This window comes from Pleurodeles waltl, chromosome 10, assembly GCF_031143425.1.
Source record: "Pleurodeles waltl isolate 20211129_DDA chromosome 10, aPleWal1.hap1.20221129, whole genome shotgun sequence".
Lineage (NCBI taxonomy): Eukaryota > Metazoa > Chordata > Amphibia > Caudata > Salamandridae > Pleurodeles > Pleurodeles waltl.
This window is the reverse complement of record NC_090449.1, coordinates 845,249,992-845,274,008: the sequence shown is the minus strand read 5'-3', so window position 1 is coordinate 845,274,008 and position 24,017 is coordinate 845,249,992. Positions and strand designations below refer to the sequence as shown.

At 43.1% G+C, this 24,017-nt stretch overlaps 1 protein-coding gene across 1 annotated transcript; it reads left to right on the top strand.

Moving 5' to 3' along the window:
• The first annotated feature begins 9,446 nt into the window (after nt 1-9,446).
• IL6 (interleukin 6) lies at nt 9,447-23,662 on the top strand. The gene is made up of 4 exons (XM_069211539.1): nt 9,447-14,652; nt 17,633-17,746; nt 20,557-20,703; nt 23,150-23,662. The coding sequence occupies exons 2-4, from the start codon at nt 17,666-17,668 to the stop codon at nt 23,348-23,350; spliced, it is 429 nt and encodes a 142-aa protein (XP_069067640.1). The 5' UTR covers nt 9,447-14,652; nt 17,633-17,665; the 3' UTR covers nt 23,351-23,662.
• Nucleotides 23,663-24,017: the final 355 nt, after the last annotated feature.

The following is a 24,017-nucleotide window of genomic DNA, read 5'->3' as shown; positions in this document are numbered from 1 at the left end:
TAAATTAGTTGTGTTAACATTCTTCAGTAATCTTTTTTAACTCTGGTTGTTTTGAATATTGATACGTAATTATCAAATTGGGTATTGATTATATCCTTATATTCTTTGAATGTTCACAAGAGTTAATTCCAGCCGGAGACTCTTTTATACACTGCGAAAACCTTCTCTCACTGCATTTGCTTCTAAACAATTAAATATTATATGGGGTTAACTCAAATAGTCAGCGAAATGCATGCGAAGCCAAGTTTGCCTCAGAAAATGTTTACCTCAAAACAAACTTTCTTCCTATAAGGACATCGCTTTTTCCACTGTGGATAGTTTTTTACCAGCACTCCTATAGCTTTTTTTTTACTTTTCGCTGTTATTACATTGCAAGTTTAATGGTTCTTGACAGTTGCAGCTAACCCACCAATTTACCATTCATACCGCCATGGCAGTATGAGCCGCTGGGATGGGGATGTGAATCCCCAGCCTGGCGGCCGACAGAGTACCGCCCCTGGCATTATGAGCCGGCGTACCACCATGTTTTCCGTGGCGTTAGCAACGGCACAAAAACCATGGCGGTAGGCCCTCCCGGTGACAGGGAATTCCTTCCCTGACGCCAGTTGTGGTTTCCTCACCCCCCCAACACTCACCTGACACCCCCACCCCGTGACATCCACACTCAGCCCCCACCCACCCCTTCATACACACACTAACTCCTCTCCTTCCCTGACATCCAAACTCAGCCCCCACCAACCCCTCCATACACACACTAACCCACCCCGACATCCAAACTCAGCCCCCACCCACCCCTCCATACACACATTTACCCCCACCCCATGACATCCAAACTCAGCCCCCCAGGACATTCTACTGGCGTGGCAGTGCTGGTGGTAGTCTGACCACTCCCGGATTTCCGCCCTTATTGTGGTGGAAGTCTGGCAGTGGCCATAATCTGGCGGACAGATGGTAGCTGCTGTGGTGGTATTTTGGTGGCCGTCACCCCGGCGGTAGGCGGTTTTTACCTCTATTGTCAAAATGCGTGCCTAAGTCATTTGCCCAGAATGATAGGCTGAAACTCTAACCTGGTTACCCAGTAGCAAAGTCTGCAGCTCTGGATGTAATGCCACATTCTCTCCCGTAACTAAAACATATAATCAAGTGATCAGCTGGATAAAAAAATCATGATAGCAAATAATCTAAAAGTGCTTTGTCGCTATTTGAGAACTCAGAAAATATGTGCTAATTTTAGCTTTTATTGCACTAACCACAATTTCTATGGGAATAAGACTCTCTCATTTTTATAATTTCTAATGGAAATGCTTTAGGTATTACAGTTTTGATTACATCAAGATGACATCAGGCGTGCCACACGTCTGTAATAAATATAGAATGTTAACAATCTAATTGTTCATTAGAATACTGAGAGAAGGCAGATGTCTGGGGTACGGACTCGGATAATTGAGGGCATGGAGGAGGGTGCAGAAGCAACAAGTTGACCACACGGGGCAGGCTGGAGGGGCAGTGGCAGCACAATAGACAATGGAGGATAGAGGAAAGGGGGGCAGGGGCAACATGCCAACCATGCACGACAGGCAAGAAAGACTGAGGCACCTTAACAGACCACTGAGGGCAGAAGGAAGAGGCAGTGGCAAGCATACATGCCAACAGGCCCGATTCAGGCAGGAGGCTCCCAATGCTTTTACAACCAAAATAGCCTTATTTTACATGTCTCCTGTCTAAAATATCCTATTTTGCAATGTAAGTCAACGGGAAAAATCAATTCCACTGTTTTTTTTCTAAACCTGTCTATGTTAAAAATGTTGGCAAGTATGGTACATTGGATCACTTAGGGCAGGAGGAATGGGGTAGGAGATGGACTTGGATGGCAGACGACAGGAGGGAGATGCACAGGGGCACCAAACTGACCTTACAGGGCAGGCGTCAGGGGTTGCAGCAGCACAATACACCACACAGGGCAAGCTGAACTGCAGTACTGCACAATGGACCATGGAAAGCAACAGGCAGGGGACAGGGCCATGAACATGGACATTGAAGAGCAGAGGGGAAAGAGGTAAGGGCAGCAGACTGACCATACCAGACAGACAGGAGGGACAGTTGCAGCATAACAGACCATGTAGGGCGGGGGCGGGGGCAGGGGCAAGGCAACAGACCAGACAAGGAAGGAGGGAGGTAACAGAGGTCTGCACATGAAAAACTGAGGGCAGGGCGCAAGAGGGCAGAGCTGGACCAGCAAGCTGACCATGGAGGAAAGGCAGGATGGGCACTGGAAGCACAACACACCGTGGAGTGCAACAGTGAGACTATAATGGCATACACACAGCGAACGGAGGAACGATTGGAGGGGGTCAGGAGCAGCAATCTGACCACACTGGGAAAGTGGAAGGGGCTGTGGCAGCACCGAAGGCCATGCAAGGCAAAAGGGAGGTGGCAGAGGCATGCACAAAGGACAATGGAGGACAGAAGAGATGGGTAGGGGTAGGACACAGGCAAGTGATGGCAGGGAAACAGCTTCACAACAGACCACGTGGGTAGGAAGGAGGAGCAGTTGCAGCCAAACACAACATGGAGGGCAAAGGGGAGTGGTAGCAAAATGGACCATGGAGGACAGGAGGGATGGAATAGCGGCATGGAACTCAGGCAGGGTGGAGGAGGCATGGATAGGTGACAGTCATCTGACCATACTAGGCAGGTGGGAGGTGCAGTGGCAGCTCAACAGAACAGTCAGAGTAGATAGGAGGGACATGGTGAGCAAAAAGGAAGGAGCAGGGGCAAGCACAAAGAGTGAAGGGAGGGGTGAAGGAGAGTAGGGCAGCAAGATAAGCACAGAGGCTAAGCAAGAGGGCAATGATGGGTCATAGAATTTGGCAATGGAAGGCAGTAGTGGGGGCATGGACATAAAGCTAAATGGAAGGCAATGAAAGCACCTCAGACCATGCAGGGCAGGAAGGAGGGGGCTGGGGCATGGACTCAGACAACAGAGGGTAGGAAGGAGGTGGGATAGGGCAGCAACCTAACTGTTCAGGGCAGGTGGGAAGGGAAGTGGCAGTACAACAGCCAAACAGAGCTGTAATGAGGAAGCAGGGGCATGAACTTGGACAATGGCTGGCAAAGAGGGGAAGCAGGAGCAGCAAGCTTGGGTGGGCGCAGCACAATGCCAGGCCCAGGTACTCCCACCAACGTGCACTGTGATGGGCATTTTACTTAACGTTAAAAAAAACTAGAAATTCACTGAAAACCTCAAAGGTTACAGGGACATTATAGTTAGCAAATAGAATTTAACAAAACCTTAGATATTCACTAAAAAAACAAAGATTACAGGGATGCTATAATTAGTATCAGATTTACAACGCACAAATCCATAGAAATTGAGCTGTTATAGTTAGAGTTCTTTCAAGTAACTATAACTTGTGCCCTAAAGTAACTATAACTAGCACCCTTGCCATGCTCTAATTACCCCAGATATTACATCACTCATGACATTTTCTATAACATCATTGATAATATCACTGTAACATTTGCAGTAAAATTATTGATGAGAAAACTATGCATGGTGAGGGGGCAAGTTATGGTTACCTTAGGACACGAGTTATAGTCACTTGAAATAGCTAACAATAACAGCTGAATTTCCAAGGTTTTGTGTGTGTGAAATCTGAACCTCATTATAACGTCCCTGAACCTTTGTTTTTTTAGTGAATTTCTAGGTTCTTTTAATTCTATTTCCTAACTATAATGTCCCTGTAACCTTTATTTTTTTTTTTAGTGAACATATAGATAGATAGATAGATAGATAGATAGATAGATAGATAGATAGATAGATAGATAGATAGATAGATAGATAGATAGATAGATAGATACACAGACATACTTTTGATTCTGCTGCTGACAGTGACAGGAGATAGCAGTATGTGGAAGGGAATGCCCATAACATCCTAAAATGAATTGTCTGAATGTAACACCAGGAAATACCACATACACTTCCTGAATACAAGATCAGGAAATACAACATACACTTCAATTTCTGCTGCAAACAAATGTGTAGTTACAGTTAAGTCAGAGTTTCCATTGGAAAAGTGTATTTTGTTTTGCTTACTTTGGTGCCATTTGACAAATCTTCACAAAACTTTCAAAAAACATTTTCCAAAAGCATGTTTTTTTCAACTCAGTTCCTCCAAGAATGTTTCAGGATGATCCATCAACCAGATAGGCGGTCTCAACACGTTTTTACTTTTTATTTTAACATGTTAATTCCTGTAGGAAGTATTGGGAAGTGATACAGAAAAAGTGCAGGGACATCTTAAGGATTTTGGGGGCCCAGGCCGAATGTATTTTGGGGGACCCGGTTCTGAACAGCTTTGAATTACTGACCCAATTTCATTCAGTTATTTCATGCCGTCTGTGGTCAGATCACCGACAGTGCACAGACACACTTGCAAAATTCTAAAGTTGTTACATCTAATACTGAGGGATAGTGACATGTGTTTTCAATATTGTAACACAGTAGCAGCTCACTAATATTACTACAAATAATCTCTGTGACACCCTCCCATCTCCCATATGTGAGATTCTGTACTGACCTAAAAGAAACTTTTTTATGGGTGTTGCATGAAACAAACACAACATTGTTCTGCAAAATGATTGTAATAGCCTCTCACACACTACTCACATTACAAATAAAGGGAAACAGTATTTAAAGCAATCTGTTCAAGAATCAAGGTTATCAGGTCAAGACTCTCTGCAGTGCAGAGCTAGTACTATCATGGGACCCGTGAAAGGCTGGGGCCCTGGGCCAGAGCCCTCTTTGCCCATGCCATAAAACATCTCTGAAAAAACGGCTGAACAGAATTACATCAAATTAGTCAGAAAGTTTCAACTTTACTCAAAAAAATATATCATAATTTGGGCATATCCGTTCAGCCATTTACAAGAAATATGTGTTTATATTATACTGATATCTGAATGGTTGGTCCTGTGTACTCCGGCGGTACTGCAAATTAAAAAAAATAGAGAGATGTGATTGAACTGCGGTACCGCAAATTAAAAACAGAGTGATCTGATTGGCCAAGTAGACTTTTTCCCCCCACCAGTCCCATGAGACCAATCGATCTGGTTGGCTGAGCGCAACATGAAGAACAATGTTGTGGCCACTGTTACAGGACTCTCATGTCCTGAAGTTAAAATAAAATCACATATAAGGTGCTGATAGGGGTTACCAAACCCCAGCACTTCTGGAGGGGACTCATAAATGTATTCATGCTGTGTCATGTGGTACTCCCGCTGGACCTAGTACTGCCTCCATGAGGTACCGCTGGACTGTTATGAGAGCCATGGTGCCATGAGATCACACAAGCTTCAATAAGTGATGCTTTTAAAGTTTCATACTACTGCAGGTGATGGTTGAGCTGTAGTACCGCAGGAGTACCACACTACCAGAATTTTTTTTTTTAAATGAACAAGAAAATTGAGAGATGGGGGTCTGCTGGAGGTTGGCTGCTCATGGGTGGTTGGGTGCAGGCTGTGTGTGGTGTGATGTTTACTGCTCATGTTCTGACACAGGGCCTGGCCACAAGATAGGCCCTACAACCACCACCATGCTACACATGGCCAAAGACCATGTGTAGTGTGGGGCTGTATGCTCACATGGTACTGCTGCTGTGCCCAAACCCACATCATGCACAGCTGAAGACCGTGCCTGGCAAGGGGTTGAATGCTTGTGGGGTGCTAAATGCAGGGCCGTGCTGCAGGTCAGATGCTGCTGCTGCCAGCCCCACGTCATGCATGGCCAAAGGCCCTGAGCAGGAGGTTGTCTGCACGTAAGGGGTTGGGCCTTAGGCCAGGCCCTGCTGTCAGCTCCAAGCTACACACAGCTAAAGACCGTGCATGGCATGGGATTGGCCCCCAGGGCAATCAGGGGCAAGGCCCGGTCACAGGTCAGGCCCTGCAGTCAACCCCACACCACGCAAGTCAATTGGTGTCACTAAGTGATGTCATCAATAATGCCATTTGAGATATCATCAGTGCTGTCATCAATGATGTTATTTACTGCCTTGAATGATGTAATATAATATACCATAAGCAGGGCAATGTGGGGGGTGCAATTTATAGTTTGCTCAAAAAACTATACATGGTAAATTTCAGGTTTTTTTTGTTTTTAAACATTAGTTTTTATAATATTATAACACCTAACTATAACATCACTATAAAACGTGGGGCGAGATTCAATTACTGGGAGAAGGAGTAGTCACCATTGACCTGACAGAGGACTTTGGGGGTGATTCTAACTTTGGCGGGCGGCGGAGGCCGCCCGCCAAAGTTCCCCCAACAGAATACCGCTATGCGGTCAGAAGACCGCCGCGGTTATTCTGTGTTTCCCGCTCGGCTGGCGGGCGACCGCCAGAAGGCCGCCCGCCAGCCCAGCGGGAAACCCCTTCCCACGAGGAAGCCGGCTCCGAATGGAGCCGGCGGAGTGGGAAGGGTGCGACGGGTGCAGTAGCACCCGTCGCGATTTTCAGTGTCTGCATGGCAGACACTGAAAATCTTTTTTGGGCCCCCAGGGGCCCCACGACACCCCTCACCGCCATCCTGTTCCTGGCGGTCACAACCGCCAGGAACAGGATGGCGGTGAGGAACAGGATGGCGGTGAGGGGGTCGGAATCCCCATGGCGGCGCAGCAAGCTGCGCCGCCATGGAGAATTCCTCAGGGCAGCGGAAAACCGGCGGGAGACCGCCGGTTTTCCGTTTCTGACCGCGGCCATACCGCCGCGGTCAGAATGCCCTTGGGAGCACCGCCAGCCTGTTGGCGGTGTTCCCGCGGTCGTTGACCCTGGCGGTCAATGACCGCCAGGGTCAGAATGACCCCCCTTATGTCTGCCACGCCAAGGCTACTCGGCCCACCAAACTTATGAATTATCATTTATAAGGGAACTGGCAGGAAACACTATCACAGCGGTTCCTGTCAATTCATTATACGCAGCCCTGTAACAAGCAGTAATCTTTTTTACTTTTCAAAAATAAAATCCCAAAACTCTATCTTCTTTTTGTAAAAAGAAAATCCCAAAATGATGCTGCCCTCGCCAGAGAGTCTTCTGGCATGAAAGGTTCAAACGTTCATGTTAAAGCACATTTTTTAAATGTACAGACAAAACACTAAAGGTTTTAGGACCAGTTTTTAGACTAACTCTTGAAAAATGCAGAACCATCAAGGTGTTTGCCTGTACACCTAGGCAGAGGAAGCCTAATTCTTTGAACAATGTGTGAAAATATGTCTGTAATTCTGTGAGGTGGTAAATTGGAAGGGAAAATCCTAACAATCTAAAATAACAACCCTGAAATTAAACATGAATGTTTCTTAATTTAATTACCAAAATAATGAAAGAAAATAGAATGTGACGCTACCTTTATTAATTTGGATTCAATGATCCTGAAAATTCAGAAAACTAAAAAGGAATAGTAAGCCCTCTAACCCCCCTGCCCTACCTCCCCCCGTTCATATCTCCCCCCAACTCTGTTTCACCTTCCTGAAGCCACAGCCTCTGTTACCCAGACATGTATCTCTTGACAGACTTCCAGTGTCATTATAGCAGATTCTTGGCAGTCTTTTGCCTCTTGTCCCAGCATCACCTTTCATGTAGAAGTACACACATGCAGTGGCGTCCTTTGACCCTAGACAGTGGAGGGCTGTCGAGCCGCAGTCCAGTGACAGGCACCGTAAAAAAAAACACGCAATGTCTTTAGCTCAAATTCCACAGCTCTTAATCGTGGCTCATTATTATGACGGGCTGTGACCGAGAGCTCTGGAATTCAAGCTGAATGCAATGTGGGTTTCTCACAGTGCCTGTCAGTGGCCAAACGCCAGTCACTTCCTGGAGCCTCAGGCACTTCCCCCTCTCCAAATCCCAATGACACTTTCATGCAGCAGACGAGTAGCATGAGAGCAGCGCCAGTATTGGCTAAAGCTGGCTGTCTCGATGCTCCAGCAGGCACAGGGGGCAATCTCAGAGAGCTGAGTGTAGAGGTTTACACTGCCCATGTGAGGATGGCCAGCTCAAGACAGCTGGCCAAACTGCCATGCACAGTGTAAACTGGGGGAGTAAGCGCCACTCACCTGCCGCCAGTCACCAGCAATGCCCACGCCCTCAAACACTTCTCAGGCTGGGAACAGTGAAAAATGGAATGGTAATTCAATGTGTTAACATTTTATTTTCATATTTGCTGCACTGGCAGCAAGGGGGCGACGCTCATCTTCCCAAGTGGGGAGGAGGGCGCCTCTGCACAAATGCTTACCGCTTTCAGGCATAACGGATAAAAAAAAGGTTCCATTGGGTGACTGAATCCGGGTGGGCAGGTCTTCTTCAATGAGCCAGTATGCAGACACCTACTGGCCAGCTCAGATTGCATCTCTTCAGCTGATGTCACAATTATTCAGTAGCTCACTACAGTAAGTGCCATTAGTATTGCTGGCCAATTTTTGATAGCGCCCACTACTGGCCTGTTTCTTGGCCTCCATCATTAGACATCCAAAACAAGTTGTTATGCAGCTTTTACACACCTTTTCTCTAACTGGTAAAGAAAAATTATCTGTGCAAGATGACTAAAATCTACATGGAACAAAGAAATCGGAATTAACTATAATTGGTGCTAGGTATTTGTCCTACCACTGCTCAAGATTATTTTGTTGTGGCAGCAAATCATATGTTCCTATATGTGGGCCAAATACATATTTTTTTCAGTGACTTACTCGTGGATTACTCCTAAATTCTAGGAGCTCTTGGATTTACATAGTACTACATGTTTTACAAGGTAAAACATATTTTAATTTCTCACAAACTGTACATTTCGTATAAAATCATTACACAACTGTCTCCTCTGCCTCAACAAAAACACTGTACTCTAGAATTCTGACTAAAAATACAAATAAGCAGACTACTAAATAGCTCAATTTAGTAATACATGTAAGGTCAAAAAAAATGCAAGCTCAGCAGCATTTGGTGATGCATTGCCATTCTTCAAATCCAGGCACGATCAGTTTAGAAGTCAACTCAAGAATGCCAGTTCACTGTTTCTGGACTTTGCAGGTAATGGGCCAAGTTCAGCTGAATACATGGGTAAGCCAGGAATGAGACAAGCTAAAGTCACATCTACTCATACACTGCTCTTTGTGAATGAGGCCCTTTGTGTTACTCCCACAAAGCTGCTTTTTTAGACTTGGGCCCTGTTAGAAAGGGGGTCTTTGGTTGACAGTCAGGTTCCCCTCTGTTCAAGCAAGGACCCTCACTCTAGTCAGGGTAAAAGAGAATCACCCTCAGCTAACCCCTGCTTACCCCCTTGGTAGCTTGGCAGAGCAGTAGGCTTAACTTCAGAGTGCTAGGTGTAAAGTATTTGTACCAACACACACAGTAACTTAAGGAAAACTCTACAAAATGACACAACACCAGTTTAGAAAATAGGAAATATTTATCTAAACAAAACAAGACCAAAATGACAAATATCCACCATACACAAGTCAAGTTATCAATAAAAATGCAAAAAGAGTCTTTAGGTAGTTTTAAACACACACTAGCGCTGCTAGCGTGAAATTGTACCTGGTGTGCGTCAAAAACAACCCTGCACGGGCGGGTGTGCGTCAAAAATAAGCCTGCACGGGCGGGTGTGAGTAGGAAATCCAGCTGCACGATGATCCGAAAACCCCGCAGCACAGGTTGTGATCTCACAGCCTCCGTCAGCGATGCTGCGCGTCATTTCTCCTACTCCGTGCGTCGATTCTTCGGTCGCGTTTCCTGCAAGCGTCGTTTCTCAGCTGAGGAGGTGGCGACGCGTAGTTTTTTCAGCCGCAGATCAGAGTTGCTTCAATCTTTTCCCCGCACGGCGCTCTGTGCGTGGATTTCCTTGTCTTTAGGCTGCCAGCTTCTCCTTTCAGGGTCCCAGGAACTGGATGGGCACCACAGGGCAGAGTAGGAGTCTCTCCAGAGACTCCAGGTGCTGGCAGAGAGAAGTCTTTGCTGTCCCTGAGACTTCAAACAGCAGGAGGCAAGCTCTAGATCAAGCCCTTGGAGATTTCTTCTCAAGATGGAAGGCACACAAAGTCCAGTCTTTGCCCTCTTACTCTGGCAGAAGCAGCAACTGCAGATAGCTCCACAAAGCACAGTCACAGACAGGGCAGCTCTTCTTCCTCAGCTATTCAGCTCTTCTCCAGGCAGAGGTTCCTTTTGGTTCCAAAAGTGTTTTCTAAAGTCTGTGGTTTTGGGTGCCCTTCTTATACCCAATTTCTCCTTTGAAGTGAGCCTTCTTCAAAGTAAAGTCTCTTTTGAATGTGAAATCCTGCCTTGCCCAGGCCAGGCCCCAGACACTCACCAGGGGGTCGGAGACTGCATTGTGTGAGGACAGGCACAGCCCTTTCAGGTGTAAGTGACCACTCCTCCCCTCCCTCCTAGCATAGATGGCTCATCAGGAAATGCAGACTACACCCCAGCTCCTTTTGTGTCACTGTCTAGTGTGAGGTGCAACCAGCCCAACTGTCAAACTGACCCAGACATGGAATCCACAAACAGGCAGAGTCACAGAAATGGTATAAGCAAGAAAATGCTCACTTTCTAAAAGTGGCATTTTCAAACACACTGTCTTAAAATCAACTTTACTAAAAGATGTATTTTTTAAATTGTGAGCACAGAGACCCCAAACTCCATATGTCCATCCGCTCCCAAAGGGAATCTACACTTTAATCAGATTTAAAGGTAGCCCCCATGTTAACCTATGAGAGGGACAGGCCTTGCAACAGTGAAAACACGAATTTAGCAATATTTCACTTTTACTGTCAGGACATATGAACCACATTACTATATGTCCTACCTTAACCATACACTGCACCCTGCCCTTGGGGCTACCTAGGGCCTACCTTAGGGGTGTCTGACATGTAAGAAAAGGGAAGGTTTAGGCCTGGTAAGTGGGTACACTTGCCAAGTCGAATTTACAGTTAAAACTGCACACACAGACACTGCAGGTGCAGGTCTGAGACATGATTACAGAGCTACTTATGTGGGTGGTACAACCAGTGCTGCAGGCCCACTAGTAGCATTTGATTTACAGGCCCTGGCACCTCTAGTGCACTTTACTAGGGACTTACTAGTAAATCAAATATGCCAATCATGGATAAACCAATTACATACAATTTACAAAGAGAGCATATGCACTTTAGAAATGGTTAGCAGTGGTAAAGTGCTCAGCGTTCAAAAGCCAGCAGCAACAGGTCAGAACAAATAGAAGGCCAGAGGCAAAAAGATTGGGGATGACTCTGCATAAGCAAAAACAGTCCCACAGGCCCTTAATTTAAAAGTGGGCTTTAAATTAATTGGAGGAATAGTTATTACATCAAACAAAACTCAACTCTGGTGGATGGAATTTTTCAGTGCAATAACTACCACCTAATTATGCAGATTGTTTTCAATAAAGGGGAATAACATGGGGTTTTTGCTGTTTACCACAACAAAATCTGCATGTCCCAGTATTTACTTTGCATTTTTGCTGATACATCTCAGCAGGTTTGACCTGATTACATTTACATGAGGAATGCCATTTTACTACAAGACATATAATTATGATGTATGCAGCAACAATAATTACTGTACTTGTTGGAATTTAAATGCCAACTTGTAATGAGGGCCTTGCTGGGCTATTGTTTCCTCAATGCATCTAGCCATGACAGATCCCTGGACACCCAGTTTACTAGACGATTGGGGGTGTTGTGGGCTTCCTGTGTCCTGAAGGACAACTGAGGCCTTAATTAGTAGTAACCATGGCTTGGTCTCTCCGTCTGCAGCAAGACTAATATGTGAATTAACCCTCACCACGAGCATCTGTATAGGTGTGCAAATCAAGAGTTTTCATGGACAACCTCATCTTTCTGTGGTAGGTAAAATGAGTATCTTTAGATTGAGCATCAATAACAACTGTAATTTACAATCCTTACAAGTGGCAGGTGTGTGTATGACTCGCTATATATCAAATCAAAAAATATTGTATAAAACAGTTACCAATAGAATAAATATCAAGCAGTTCCGAACAAATATATCACTAATAACCATTTTATAGTACTGGTAAGAGTTAAAAGATAATAGGCACGTGCACTTTTATTGGAAGAGGCAAATAGAAAACGTTAATTCATGACTAAGATCGACTATCTTCACGAATTTGTCTTAACACATTCCTTCAGTGCTAGTGAGCATGATCTAAAATGTAGACGCCTGAAGTATGATTCCATATATAATAAGAAGTTGTTTTATGCTCACCTCCCCAAAGTATGTATCTTTTAGTTACATAAAAGCACCTCACTCACACACACACACACATAATATCATTTTTTCAATGTATTATTCTACAGCACGGCATATTGGCACAAGTGTGGAATGAGGCACTACAAGAACATTATAATAATTCATATTAAAACCAACAGCACAATCAATATATGTGAAAACAGGCACATTATTGAAAACTTGCTGCTCTCGTATTCAAGTGACACAACTAGCATGTCATCCATTCAGCTTTTTTCTGTTTTTTCCAAGTTCCTGTCTTGCCTGCGTAATGACGGCAGTCTATTTCACAATACAAAAAGGGGGTTCCTCTCATTCCGCCCTCCAGTCCAGAGGCAAAGAAAAAATATACCATCATTAGTAGCCCCCGCCCAAAAAAAGCCGAATGACTGGGATTTTCCCAGGTAACAGCCCGAGCCCCAATAAATACAAGACCGGGAGGCCATGCAGAACACTACCGCCTCAAGAGCCAGGGCCGAGCACCGTGAAATAAGGAGTAAAGGGGAGCCACGAAGACATGCCTCTTTCACTGAGAAGTAAGTAGCAGTAACTCTGCCAGGGTGTGAACAGGATGTGCGAGGAAGTGGCAAGCGAAGCCTGCCGGCCGCCCTCTCCCCTGGACCTCACTCCCTTCTAAGCTGCCCTGCTGAGCGTCCATTGTAAAGTACTTCCCGGGGCCGAGCCCCTGACTTCCTGGTTCTTCGGCTCTTCTCGGCACAGTATCACGCATTTCTGTTGGACTTCATGGCTACAACTATCGATTTCACCTGGGGCTATGATCTCGCTGCTGCAATAGTATGCTGATGAGCCATCTGTCCTGCTGCTACAGTATGCTTCTGCTGAGTCCCTTATTTTTTTCTGCTGAGTCAGGTGCTGCTTTAATCTGTTGACGAGTCTCGTGTTGCCATAATATGCTGCTAATGAGCCTTTTACACTAGAATCCACAGATGACGAGACAGCATCACCATCTACTGATGAGCCCACATTGCACTCCGGCTGTATGCTGCTAATGATCCCATGGCTCCTCAGTGTCCTAACAAAACTTAAACAGGGCCCCCTGCAAAGTACATGTAGGGGATCCCCTTCCTCCTGGACCAGTCAGGGACCTGCCACCCGTATACAGTGTACTGTGCTGATGGTCCCCCGTTGAATCCCCCCATCCCCCCTGCACCGAGGGGCTGCGGGGGCTTTTGTTACACCCCTGGGGCTCCTATAACATGTTGCCAAAGAGCCAGCTGCTGCTACAGGGTGCTGCTGATGAATCCCCAATTTCAATGATGTAGTGCTGGGGAGGGCAGTGAATTGCTGATAATGAACCTACATTGCGCTTCTATAGTCGCGTGGTGGCGAGGTCGGCTCATTACTGCGTTAACTTGCTAATGAGTCCACTTAGTACTACTATATTGTACTGGTGCTGATCCTAGACCTGCAGATATGTACTGGAAATGAATCCGGTCCTAGTATTACATAGTGGCCATGAGCCCGATTCTCTATTATGCTGATGAGTCTGCCGCTGCTATGATAAACTGCTGACGAGACGGCCCAGTTACAGTACCTGCTGGGGAGTCTGATGATGTTTGAATGAGTTGTCAGTTGTGTATTTTGCTGAGTATGATGAGCCCCGTATCAGCATAACCTGGCGCCGCTTTACTCTTCTGTTCCCGAGCCCCTTTTTTTTTGTAAAATGCTGTCAATGACTCCGGTGGTCCTTTGATCAGATACCGATGTGCCCTGCACTGGCATAATCTGTATCCCGTGAATAATCCCAGTACTGTAGTAAACTGCTTCCGGTGAGTCTGGTGCACTTTTACTTGACCTCTTGTCAGTCGGGCCGTGTTTTAGTCTGCCCCTTTTGCACATTCGGGGCATCTTCTCTGACGTTGCTTTTTTCTCTTGTGCCGTATCACTTCTTGGTGTCTGCGCAGTAATACTGTTGCGTCTACATCTACCGGGGGCACAGGTCTTGTCTGTAGCGCACTCCGCTCCTGTGCCTTCCTGGCAGGTGATGTTGCGGGCAGAATTGCTGCGTTACGTTTTTCTTTAGTTGTGAACTCTGGGTCCTGGCCCGTGCAGTGACGTCACGTACGGGCCCCGGCGCTGAGCCTACCGGAAACACCCTGACCCGTGTCTTGTGTGTCTTCTTCCCGCAGCACCCAGACCAGTCCCTCGCCACTTCTGCCCTCTGGCCCTGGCTCTCAGCCTGCTACTGCTGGCCCCCAGCATCCGCGCCTTGCCTGTGTCGGACTCGTCGGGAGAGGAAGAGCTGCCGGACGCCGAGCGTGAGCCGCCCAAATACCAGTCCTTGGCTCTGCTGATCCAGAGCGAGTCGTCTCAGCTTAAGGAGGAGGTAAGAGGGCAGCACGGGGCGGGGAAAGGTGGCGGGTGCAAGCTGCGAGCTTTGTGGGGGAGGCATGGGGATCGAGGTGCGCGCCAGTGTAGGCGGACGCAACCAGGGGCGGCGTTGGAGGAGGCGCAAGGATGGAGGCTACCACTTATAAGGTTAGTGTGACGCAGCCCCGCGGAGAAGGTTTAGGCGGGTCCAAATTGGTAGGGACCGAACGGGGAATGAGGGAGTTATCTTGGGGACAATGTCAGCCCTCCTGGTGACGCGCTTGGCAAAGCTGTCTTTAGTCCAATTCAAGTTCTTTAGTGAGTGTTACAATAATATAATTACAACAATGAAACCAAAACTAATTAAGTAATACAATCAAACATAAAGAAAAAGTTGAAAAGAGGTACCTTAACACATGGCCATAAACCCTGTCATTGAAACAAAAAAGCCTATCTTTATAAGCATTAATGCCGCACTACTGACTGGATTACTACGCAGATACATACACCTGTCTTGTTAATAATGATAGTAACTTGTTTTATGTAAAGTGTCAGCACTTATGTTCCCAAGCACTTGCCATCTTTCAAAGAACATAGTGCACGTGCACTAACCTCAAACTCGTTTAAATGTACAGCTCAATGTTCCATTACGTTTGAAAGCGTTGACTGCACTTCTCGTCGCCGAGAGTGATGCTTTATTAGACATCAGATAATTCCGACTGTTCAGTGCATTTTTTTTAGTTGCGTGTATGCTTTGGTGTGGCGTTCGGTTGAGTGTCTTTCTAAAGCAGGGGCACAGCACAGTAAGGTCAGCAGAAGAGGCACGTGCCATTCCACCAGACCACCCCTCTCTCGATCTGTTTTTCCTAGACCCCTTCCTTTAACACATTGTCCCTTTTACCTCTACAAAACCCTAGTCTTTACTCCCTTCCTTTGCTGAGAACATTGCACATCATTATAAATATTCCCGCATTGGATGGTTCCCTCTGATGCACAGATAGGATGCCCAAATTAGGTGACACAGCAGTGTGGTCTAGGTATCATGCTAAATTCATGAGTCAATCACTGAATTTATCTGATGCTCTCAGAATGTCATCCAATTATGTGGCATTTGACTCCGTGGATGAGCCCCCCTTTTCCACTCTCACCACAAGATGATGTAACATGTAAAACACGGAGGAGACTTTAACTTCCTCCCCTATCTTTGGGACTTCCCTTGCACCAAGTTTACGTTTTTCATAAGTGAATTCCTTACACCCGGAGGGCCTTTCCAGAAGTTATATTTAAGAAAATCAAAGCTTACTCTTAACATTAAAATGCCTTCGGGTTGTAACCCTAGAGATGTTTAATGTATGTGAGGCACACATTAATGCAAGCGTTCTTTAGGAAACTAGCGTAAATAGGCGAATGTACATTGCCACAGAAATAATTCTCTAGGTGTTGTTGTGGAAAGTACACTAATACCCCAAAAGCAGTACGTTTTATATGTACAAGTTAAATGTGCCCAGTACACTTCACAGGTCTGTTTCTGTAAGTGCCTGAATCTGCCTCCCTCTGTGCATTTTCAGGGTTTAAAAAAACAGTGACAATTGTAGAACACCGCTCTGGCGCTTAAATAAGTCATAATTGGATGGCATTCTGGGAGCATCAGATAGATTCAGTGATTGACTCATGAATTTAGCATGGTACCTAGACACGCTTCCTACAAGTAAAAGCACACCAGCTCTTGAATGTCCAGATGTAAGAGAATGCATTATTCTTTAATTGGAAACATGTTTTTAAAAACTAAAACATTCCAGTTTGTTTGGTGGATATTTTTACAAATTTTGAGCCTGCTTCATAGATCTTTCAAAACCCTTTAAGAGGAAGGAAGGGTAGGAATTGAACACTCACTTAGCTGTTTGCTGCCCCCCGTAGCAATTTTTAATTGACTAGTCATTATTTTATTTAATAGTTTTTGCACCATGTAAGATGGTTTCATTGTGCTCAGGAGGATATAAAGAAGAATATGAAAGAGTAACACTCCAGGTAAACATGTCAGGGCACAGGTCAAATGAGACGGAAGACAAGAGCCAGTCTCTTTGTAAGCAGATAAACCAAATCAAAGCCTTGAGAAGTAACAGAATACATCATATAATTACTTTTAGATGATGAGACAACTAGCCTGTTATAGGTGGCAAATGAGATTAAAAGCGAGTGTGACCTATCTAGTATAGGTGTGCTACATTGCTATTTACGTGCAATAACCGGGGGTTTGTCATATGCTTGGATGAAGAGGTGAGTTTTGAGTGATTTTATGAACGCGAGTAAATAATTTTCAAACCTCAGATGTGGCAGATTATTAATGAAGTGAGCACCTAGAATGATATGGACATATGAATTTTTAGACCACACAGAGATCTATGGAACTGTTCACTGAGTCCATAGAGGTGGGAAAAGGATTCCTAAAGAAATACCATTTAGTGAGGAGCAGCCTACCCATATCCCTTTAGCAAGCACTTGGTGAAGCCAAGAGCCACTAACTTGTAGAATATCGACCACAGGAACATGTTTACCGTGGTATTATGATTGTTATTGTTAGATTAAATATAAACAAAGACACATTTGCTTTACATTGTCTTTGCAACCAAGTACTTACTTTAAAATTGTCTGTTCATATCAATTCCACCTCAGAGTTGAACATAGCACTATTATTAACAAATACTATTTTTATTTACTCCACCATCATCTTCAAACTTAAAGTAAAAGAAGTGTGGGAGCAATTCCGTCAGCTTTCTAGTAGGGACAATTTAAGGCACCGATTTCCCCCCAAAAACTCCCCAAGGGACTAGGCATGTATTTTATTTATATGTAGTAGTAGCTCATGACTTGGGCTTCATGACATGCACTTATTTATAGGCGACACGATTGTCTGAATATACTAATAGCAGAGTTTACAATGTAGAAGTGCTATCTAACAATAAAAATAATGAAATCTTCTGGTTCTTCCTCCACAGCTGTGCACTAAGCATTTTGTATGTGATGACAGCATGGAGTCTCTAATGGAGAACAATCTGGACCTTCCAAGGATCAACAAAGAAGATGGCTGCTTCCATAAGGGGTTCAAAACGGTAAATCATGGCTTGGCAGCACACATCTGTCATTGGCTATCATCCTCCTAGGAGAAGAGAAATTTACCATTCTGCTCCTCATTTCCTATCAAGTTCAAGGGATAACAGAGACTAGGTGATAAAGTTCCATTTGTCGGTGGCAACTAAAAATAAACCGATTTAGGGGTGTTAAGTCAAACAAATGAGAAGCAAGCTGCCACCATCACCCACTCCTCCATTCCATAAGGGTGTTCTCAAAAGGTTCTAATAGGTAAAGAAGGTGGCAGGGCAGCAGAGGCATAACTTCTCCCACTCTTCTGCCATTCCATGCCACATTCAACTATGGTCAAACCAGTGGACATTGAAACAATGGCCAGGCTTTCAGTTCGCTTATTTTTTTACTTCAAGAATGCTAGGCATGCCAAGGTTCAAAGTGAGAGAAGCGAAGCAGCCCGTTTTTATTTAAATGCCTTATTTTTAGACATGAGGTATAGGAATTATCGACTGTTTTGTCAAATGAGGAAAGGGAACACATTATAGGTTACAAGGACAAAAGTATACATGCCAAAAATGAACACACTACTGAAAACATGATTGACTCTTTAATGATTATTTATGCCACAGTGAAATCTGAACTGGCGCAAAGCAATTCATGAACATCAGTCATTTTGTTACAAAAAATAATTACATTTATAAATCAAATGAAGCCAAATCATGCAAATTAAATCAGTCAGAAAAAAAGCCTTTCCATATTTCCCTTCAGCAGAATAAGCTAACTGACAGATTTGCAATCTGGAATATTCAAGATAAAATAGCCACTTTATAAAGCAAAGCTATTTTATCGTACAATTTGGAAAGTCTGTTCAAAGTGAGGCAGTCTTCCAAATTTCGTGAAATGCTGTTGTGTACTATACATTCTGTGCAGATGTATTTTTCTGCCTCCCTGTGGGTAGTGGCAAAGCCCTACCCCAACAGACTGCCACCTCCCTAGGTCAGCACTGAAATGGTAGGCAGGATGGCAGAGGTCCAACAGCTCTAGCAATGCTACTGCATGGTGTTATGGAGTCATTTTAATGTATCTGGTAGATATATTCGTTTTTTATCATCTATAACAGACTCCAAACCCATAAAGTGAAACACCTATATTAGGAATGGATAGTTAGCTACATCCCTACAGAGCATATACTATCTGCAGACTAACCAGGTGGCTGAATAATCCTTTTAGCCACAGCTGCTTACTTATGTAGTGTGGTGTTTTGGGAGCCACTACTTTTCTTCATAGTAGTAAACTGGACTATTTAAGGCTGGAAACTAACAAGTAATATAGACCATCTTAAAAATGCATAAGTGTTTTTAAGATATCACAATGCACATGCAAGGCATTATCCTTCCAGGTAGCCATGGTATTTGTCTAAAAAAGCCTCAACCAAAAATGAACTCCATCTCTACTAAAGCATTGTAATGAATGCCCCTCATATGGAGCCATTTCCATGAATAATTTGGGGTTTTAAGTGACATTACAGACACCCTGTGCTTCACTCTTGCTGTCTATTTGATGTCACTCAGAACCCCGCCAATGAAAAACATTTATATTATTCATTGTTACCCATCTATAATTATTTCTCATATTTCTTTTATTGGGTTTGCCTGAACACAACGTTACAACTTCACAACCAGCCCCCACCCCCAACCATCTGAAGGAGCCGGTCACAGCAGTCACATATCATTATCTAGTTGTGCATAGCATCCAGACAGTACATATACGTGTACATTTACCTTGCAAACATTCCTCACCTCATCAGCTCTATTTCCGCATCAATAATTCTAAATTTTGAATATGTCTGTCCTAAAAATAGTGTATTCTCTAGAAGAAAATGACACCAGCTGTGGCCTATACAAAACACTGGCATCATTTCAGTCAAACAACATAAATTAGGGAAAAAACAAGTATGGAATTAGAAGAGTAAAACAAAATAGTTTTGTTAAACCGTTGGTTAATTGTCTTCGTTCCAATTTATGAAAAAAACAAAGTGACAGCATTCATTCTTCTTTGGTATTCATCATGATTTACAGCAATGCATTCAAAACACCATTTAGGACCTTCATGTTTTGCCCTACTTGGAGTTCACCTCAGTCAGAGAAAAATAAACACAAATTGAATCCCCTCTCACTCATCTTTAGGTAACTCATAACATTTGTTTTTATTTGTGCACACTATTTGAAATTCTTAATAGGTGATAATGCGATTTACTTTATGATTAATTTGCACAATAGCATCTAAACTCCATTATTTTTTATTACTCTTGCAACAATTTATAGTCATAGCTTGTGCCATTAATGATTACACATATATGTCTGCACCATTTAAATAGTTCATTTTTGATAAACACAAAACCATACAAAGTTATTGTAATCTGCATTATTTAATTTACATGTGCTATTGTGAATCATGTTTATATAATCACATGTAAATGAGACATAAAATATTTCAATTGCGATATATTTCTATATGCATGCTATAAAATAATTGTGCAAAAACGATACCCTATGACAATTCGCTTAAAAAGTAAATTACCCAAGTTAATTAACATTTTAATCTCTTTGCTGAAGTGATAGTCTATTCATATAAAATGGAGCCTCCTCATTTTTACTCGTTTCGAATTTGCATACATTTTATTTAAGTCCCGTAGTTTTCTTCCAGAAACATCTGTTAATATCAATGTGCATTTGTGAATTTTACAATTAAAAACGTTCACACAGTATAAAACAGCATTCTGGTCAAATTGCAGTGCTTCCAATTAATTTTATTTAATTGCTGTTTTTTTTTTTAGGAGACATGTCTGAGGAAGATCACCAGCAGCCTCGTGGGGTTTGAAACATATCTCTCATACATTGAAGAAACATTTGGTAGTGATAGCCAAAAAGTAGAATCCATAAAACACAAAACAAAACATCTGGCAGAAAGTCTGATGCATTTGGTGAGTTGCACTTTCTTCTACGCGACGTACACATTTTTTTTTTAGGAGTGTCCACTTTAAATGTATTCTCACCATATAAATATCCATAGCTACAAGTGGCTGGGTGGGAAGCTACCCAACAAGAATGGTCTATACGGACTCACACTAAAAATAAACGTTGTTAGTTTAAAGAATTATTGTTGGGAATGCTTCAGATATAGTTGGTTATTGTGAAGAGACTTGTTTTTGCAAAACCTGTAACACACACTTGCACTGAAACAATTTGCAAACCTGAAAGACACAAGTGGGCAATCAAAGTAGCTATTTGTACCCCTCCGATAGCCCAATGGAGACTCCAGCCAAGTTATCAGTGGGCCAAACTGCTTCTTCCTTTTCCCGGTGTTCCTCTAGCAGGCCTTGAAAATGTAGTTTTTCTGAATTCATGCCCTTTTAACATTTTTCTTCCAACACAATAAATGCTGCTTTTAATTTATTTTGAAATACATTTGAACCTACTGTGATCATAGTGTGTAGTCGATACTAACACTACAAATATATTAGGTTCATTTTTTATTCCTTAGTCTTGTAGATTAAGAACCCTACTAGTAAAAGAAGACTTTATAGCTCAAAGCTTTTAACAGAGTTGCCTCTATGTTTTGTAGCTCAATAAAAAACACCTGTTTTCTTATTTTGACACATGCTGTAATAATGGTCCTCTGGCTGTTGCCAAAAGCTCCAATAAAAGAGGTTAGATTTAGGAAAATAAAGACATTTGCGTTGGATCACTCAATTTCTTTGTGGATGTTAGGATTTGATCCATGTTTTTATCGTTGAAACGCCATCAATTCAAACACGATCTAACATCCCATTAATGGGAAACATTTTATCAGCTTCAGAAGAATGTAAGGCCAAGTCAACCACACAAGGGTTCAAACACGTTAAAAGCAGATTGCACAGATTCTGACCCTGATAAATACTAGCAAATTGTATTTAGCACAATTTGTTTTAACAGACAAAAGTTTGGGCCAGGTGGCGCCTGAGACTGACTTAAACTGAAGAGCAATCATTACGTTCATACCATATTAGCTTTCATGACTGATTTACACATTTCTTTATCTAATCTGCACATCTGAAGTCATTTTAAAATTGAGAAAGTGTGTTTTTTTCCCATGACTTAATTCAGAAATCTATTTTTGACCGTCTTCGAATCGTACTAAATGTTTGTAGTTTAAATTGCGTACACGCCAACTGGCTACGCATCAGATTTTGAAGTAGGTGCAAGTCAGAGTGTGCTCTGGGCGCTGAGCAGAGCATGAATTGTTCAGAGAAGAATGCACCATTCGCCCGCTCTTCCCCTGGTTTAAACTGACGATAGTTTATTTGGGCTCTTTGTATATAGTGCGAACTCGACCCGAAGGTATTGGACCGCTTTTCATGAGCACCAGTTACACTATACAGGGACACATACATCTTCGGTAGGCACGAGGAGATTAAGTGGTTTGCCCAGAATCACAGGATGTTGAGCAGGCGCCGAGGCTTGAACCTGGTTCCCCATTTCCAAAGTCGGCAGCCACATCCTGTTGCGTGATAAGAGTTAGGACTATCCTGTCTGCATTGTATTCTCCTAGCCTCTCATCTGTTTTTCGCCAGGCTCCTTTGCTTGTAACTTCTTTAATTTCCTCACCTGACTTAGGGGTAGCAATAAAAGTAAACGCATTTCCTAGGATGGAAGAATTAGGGCATCTCTAGGAGGATGTACTCACTGAACCATGGAGTCTGAAAGGAGGCCCAGGTGAAATTTTAATGATGATGAGCAAATTTGCATTATTGTCAGCATTCACGCGAAATCTGTGAAATTATTACATTATCCACACAATGTAATTTGGGTTAGGTCGGTAAAAAATTATTTCACCGGAGTGGCGAAAGCGGTTGCTGTTTTCAGCGCTTGCGATTTTTGTGATATACATTGTGTTAGAATGAAGTGTGTTCCTGCGTCAAGTTTGGGGGGGCGTACTCCGTGCTAAAAAAAAAAGTCACAAAACTGCAGGTTTGCGTTTCGTGTAACGTTTCCCAAAGTCCACGTAATTGCGAAAAAGGGAATCCTAGGAGCTAGGGGCCTACTGACGTGATCAGGGCCCCGCCCCTCTCCTATCCAGCCCCACAGGCCCAGTGCGTGCTAAAACTGATTGGGCGGCAAAATACACGTACTCTCTTAACTCGTTTTGTTGGTCCAATTTGTGCATGTCAGGGAAATATTTGCTTGTACACGTTTTGAATAAGCAAGTTGCTCTCTACAACTGTGCATGTGACATTTTATAAATCAGCCCCGCACCTTTTGCAGTGACCTAGTGAAAACCCTTCTTCCAAAGATTCGGCCACTTAATTCATAGTGCACTCCATCTACGCAAATGTGTATGCTTTGTAACATATTTAATAAATTAACACATTTTCTTTTTTCTCCTAACAGATTAACAAACCTAATGCAGAAGCAGTAACAGCTGTGACGCAGGTGAGCCAGAAGACTAAGCCGCAGTCAAAAGAAGTCTGGACGCAGAGAGTGACAGCTCGTCTCATCTTAAGAGACTTTATTGTTCTTATACAGAAAACCGTTAGAGCCGTTCGATTTCTCGGTACTTCGGACGATAAAAAAGGGAGCACTGACGTATGAACGTTTTAGTTCAAATATACTCCTTCGGTCAAAACAGTCTGCTATGTGGCAGAAGGTATTCTGTTCTTTATAAAGAACTAAATGTTGGAATGCAACATTCAGTCACTTTGAAAGATATTTATTTTATTTAATATTTATTAATGATGTATTGTGTATTTTTAAACTTTCCTAATAATTTATTGCTCTGGTATTTATATTGCATTCCTTGAAGTTTACGAAATTATTTCTGAAGTGACATATAACATTTGTACGTTACATGAGCGTCAAAATCTGCTATAATATAGCATTTAAAAGTGTGGAAATGTGTTATTTATTAACTGTATTTATTAATGTATTTTATATTTGAAATAAAAATATTTTTGAAATATAATAGGTCTGTATGGCATTGAGTGATGCGAACTGTTTTGTTGTTACCATACATTATACACAAATCGCTAAAAATGCACTACAAACAATTAATAGTTTCTGTAAAATTATATGCCCGGCATTTAGTTTTAGGTGCAAGAGTTTAAATGAAATATGGATTTCTGTTTCCATGATAAAGAATATTAGGAGCCAACAAAGGAGGAGAACACAGGAATGGAACTATTTGTTCGAGAGAGAGTGAGTTATGTATTGAGCAGAACTGAAAATCTATTAAAGCATAAACACTGGATCTTTCATAAGC

Coding starts and splice junctions, on each gene's coding strand:
- IL6 (XM_069211539.1), top strand. CDS start 17,666: ATGGAGTCTCTAATGGAGAACAATCTGGACCTTCCAAGGATCAACAAA. Junction 17,747..20,556: donor TCCATAAGGGGTTCAAAACG/GTAAATCATGGC, acceptor TTTTTTTTTTAG/GAGACATGTCTGAGGAAGAT. Junction 20,704..23,149: donor CAGAAAGTCTGATGCATTTG/GTGAGTTGCACT, acceptor TTCTCCTAACAG/ATTAACAAACCTAATGCAGA.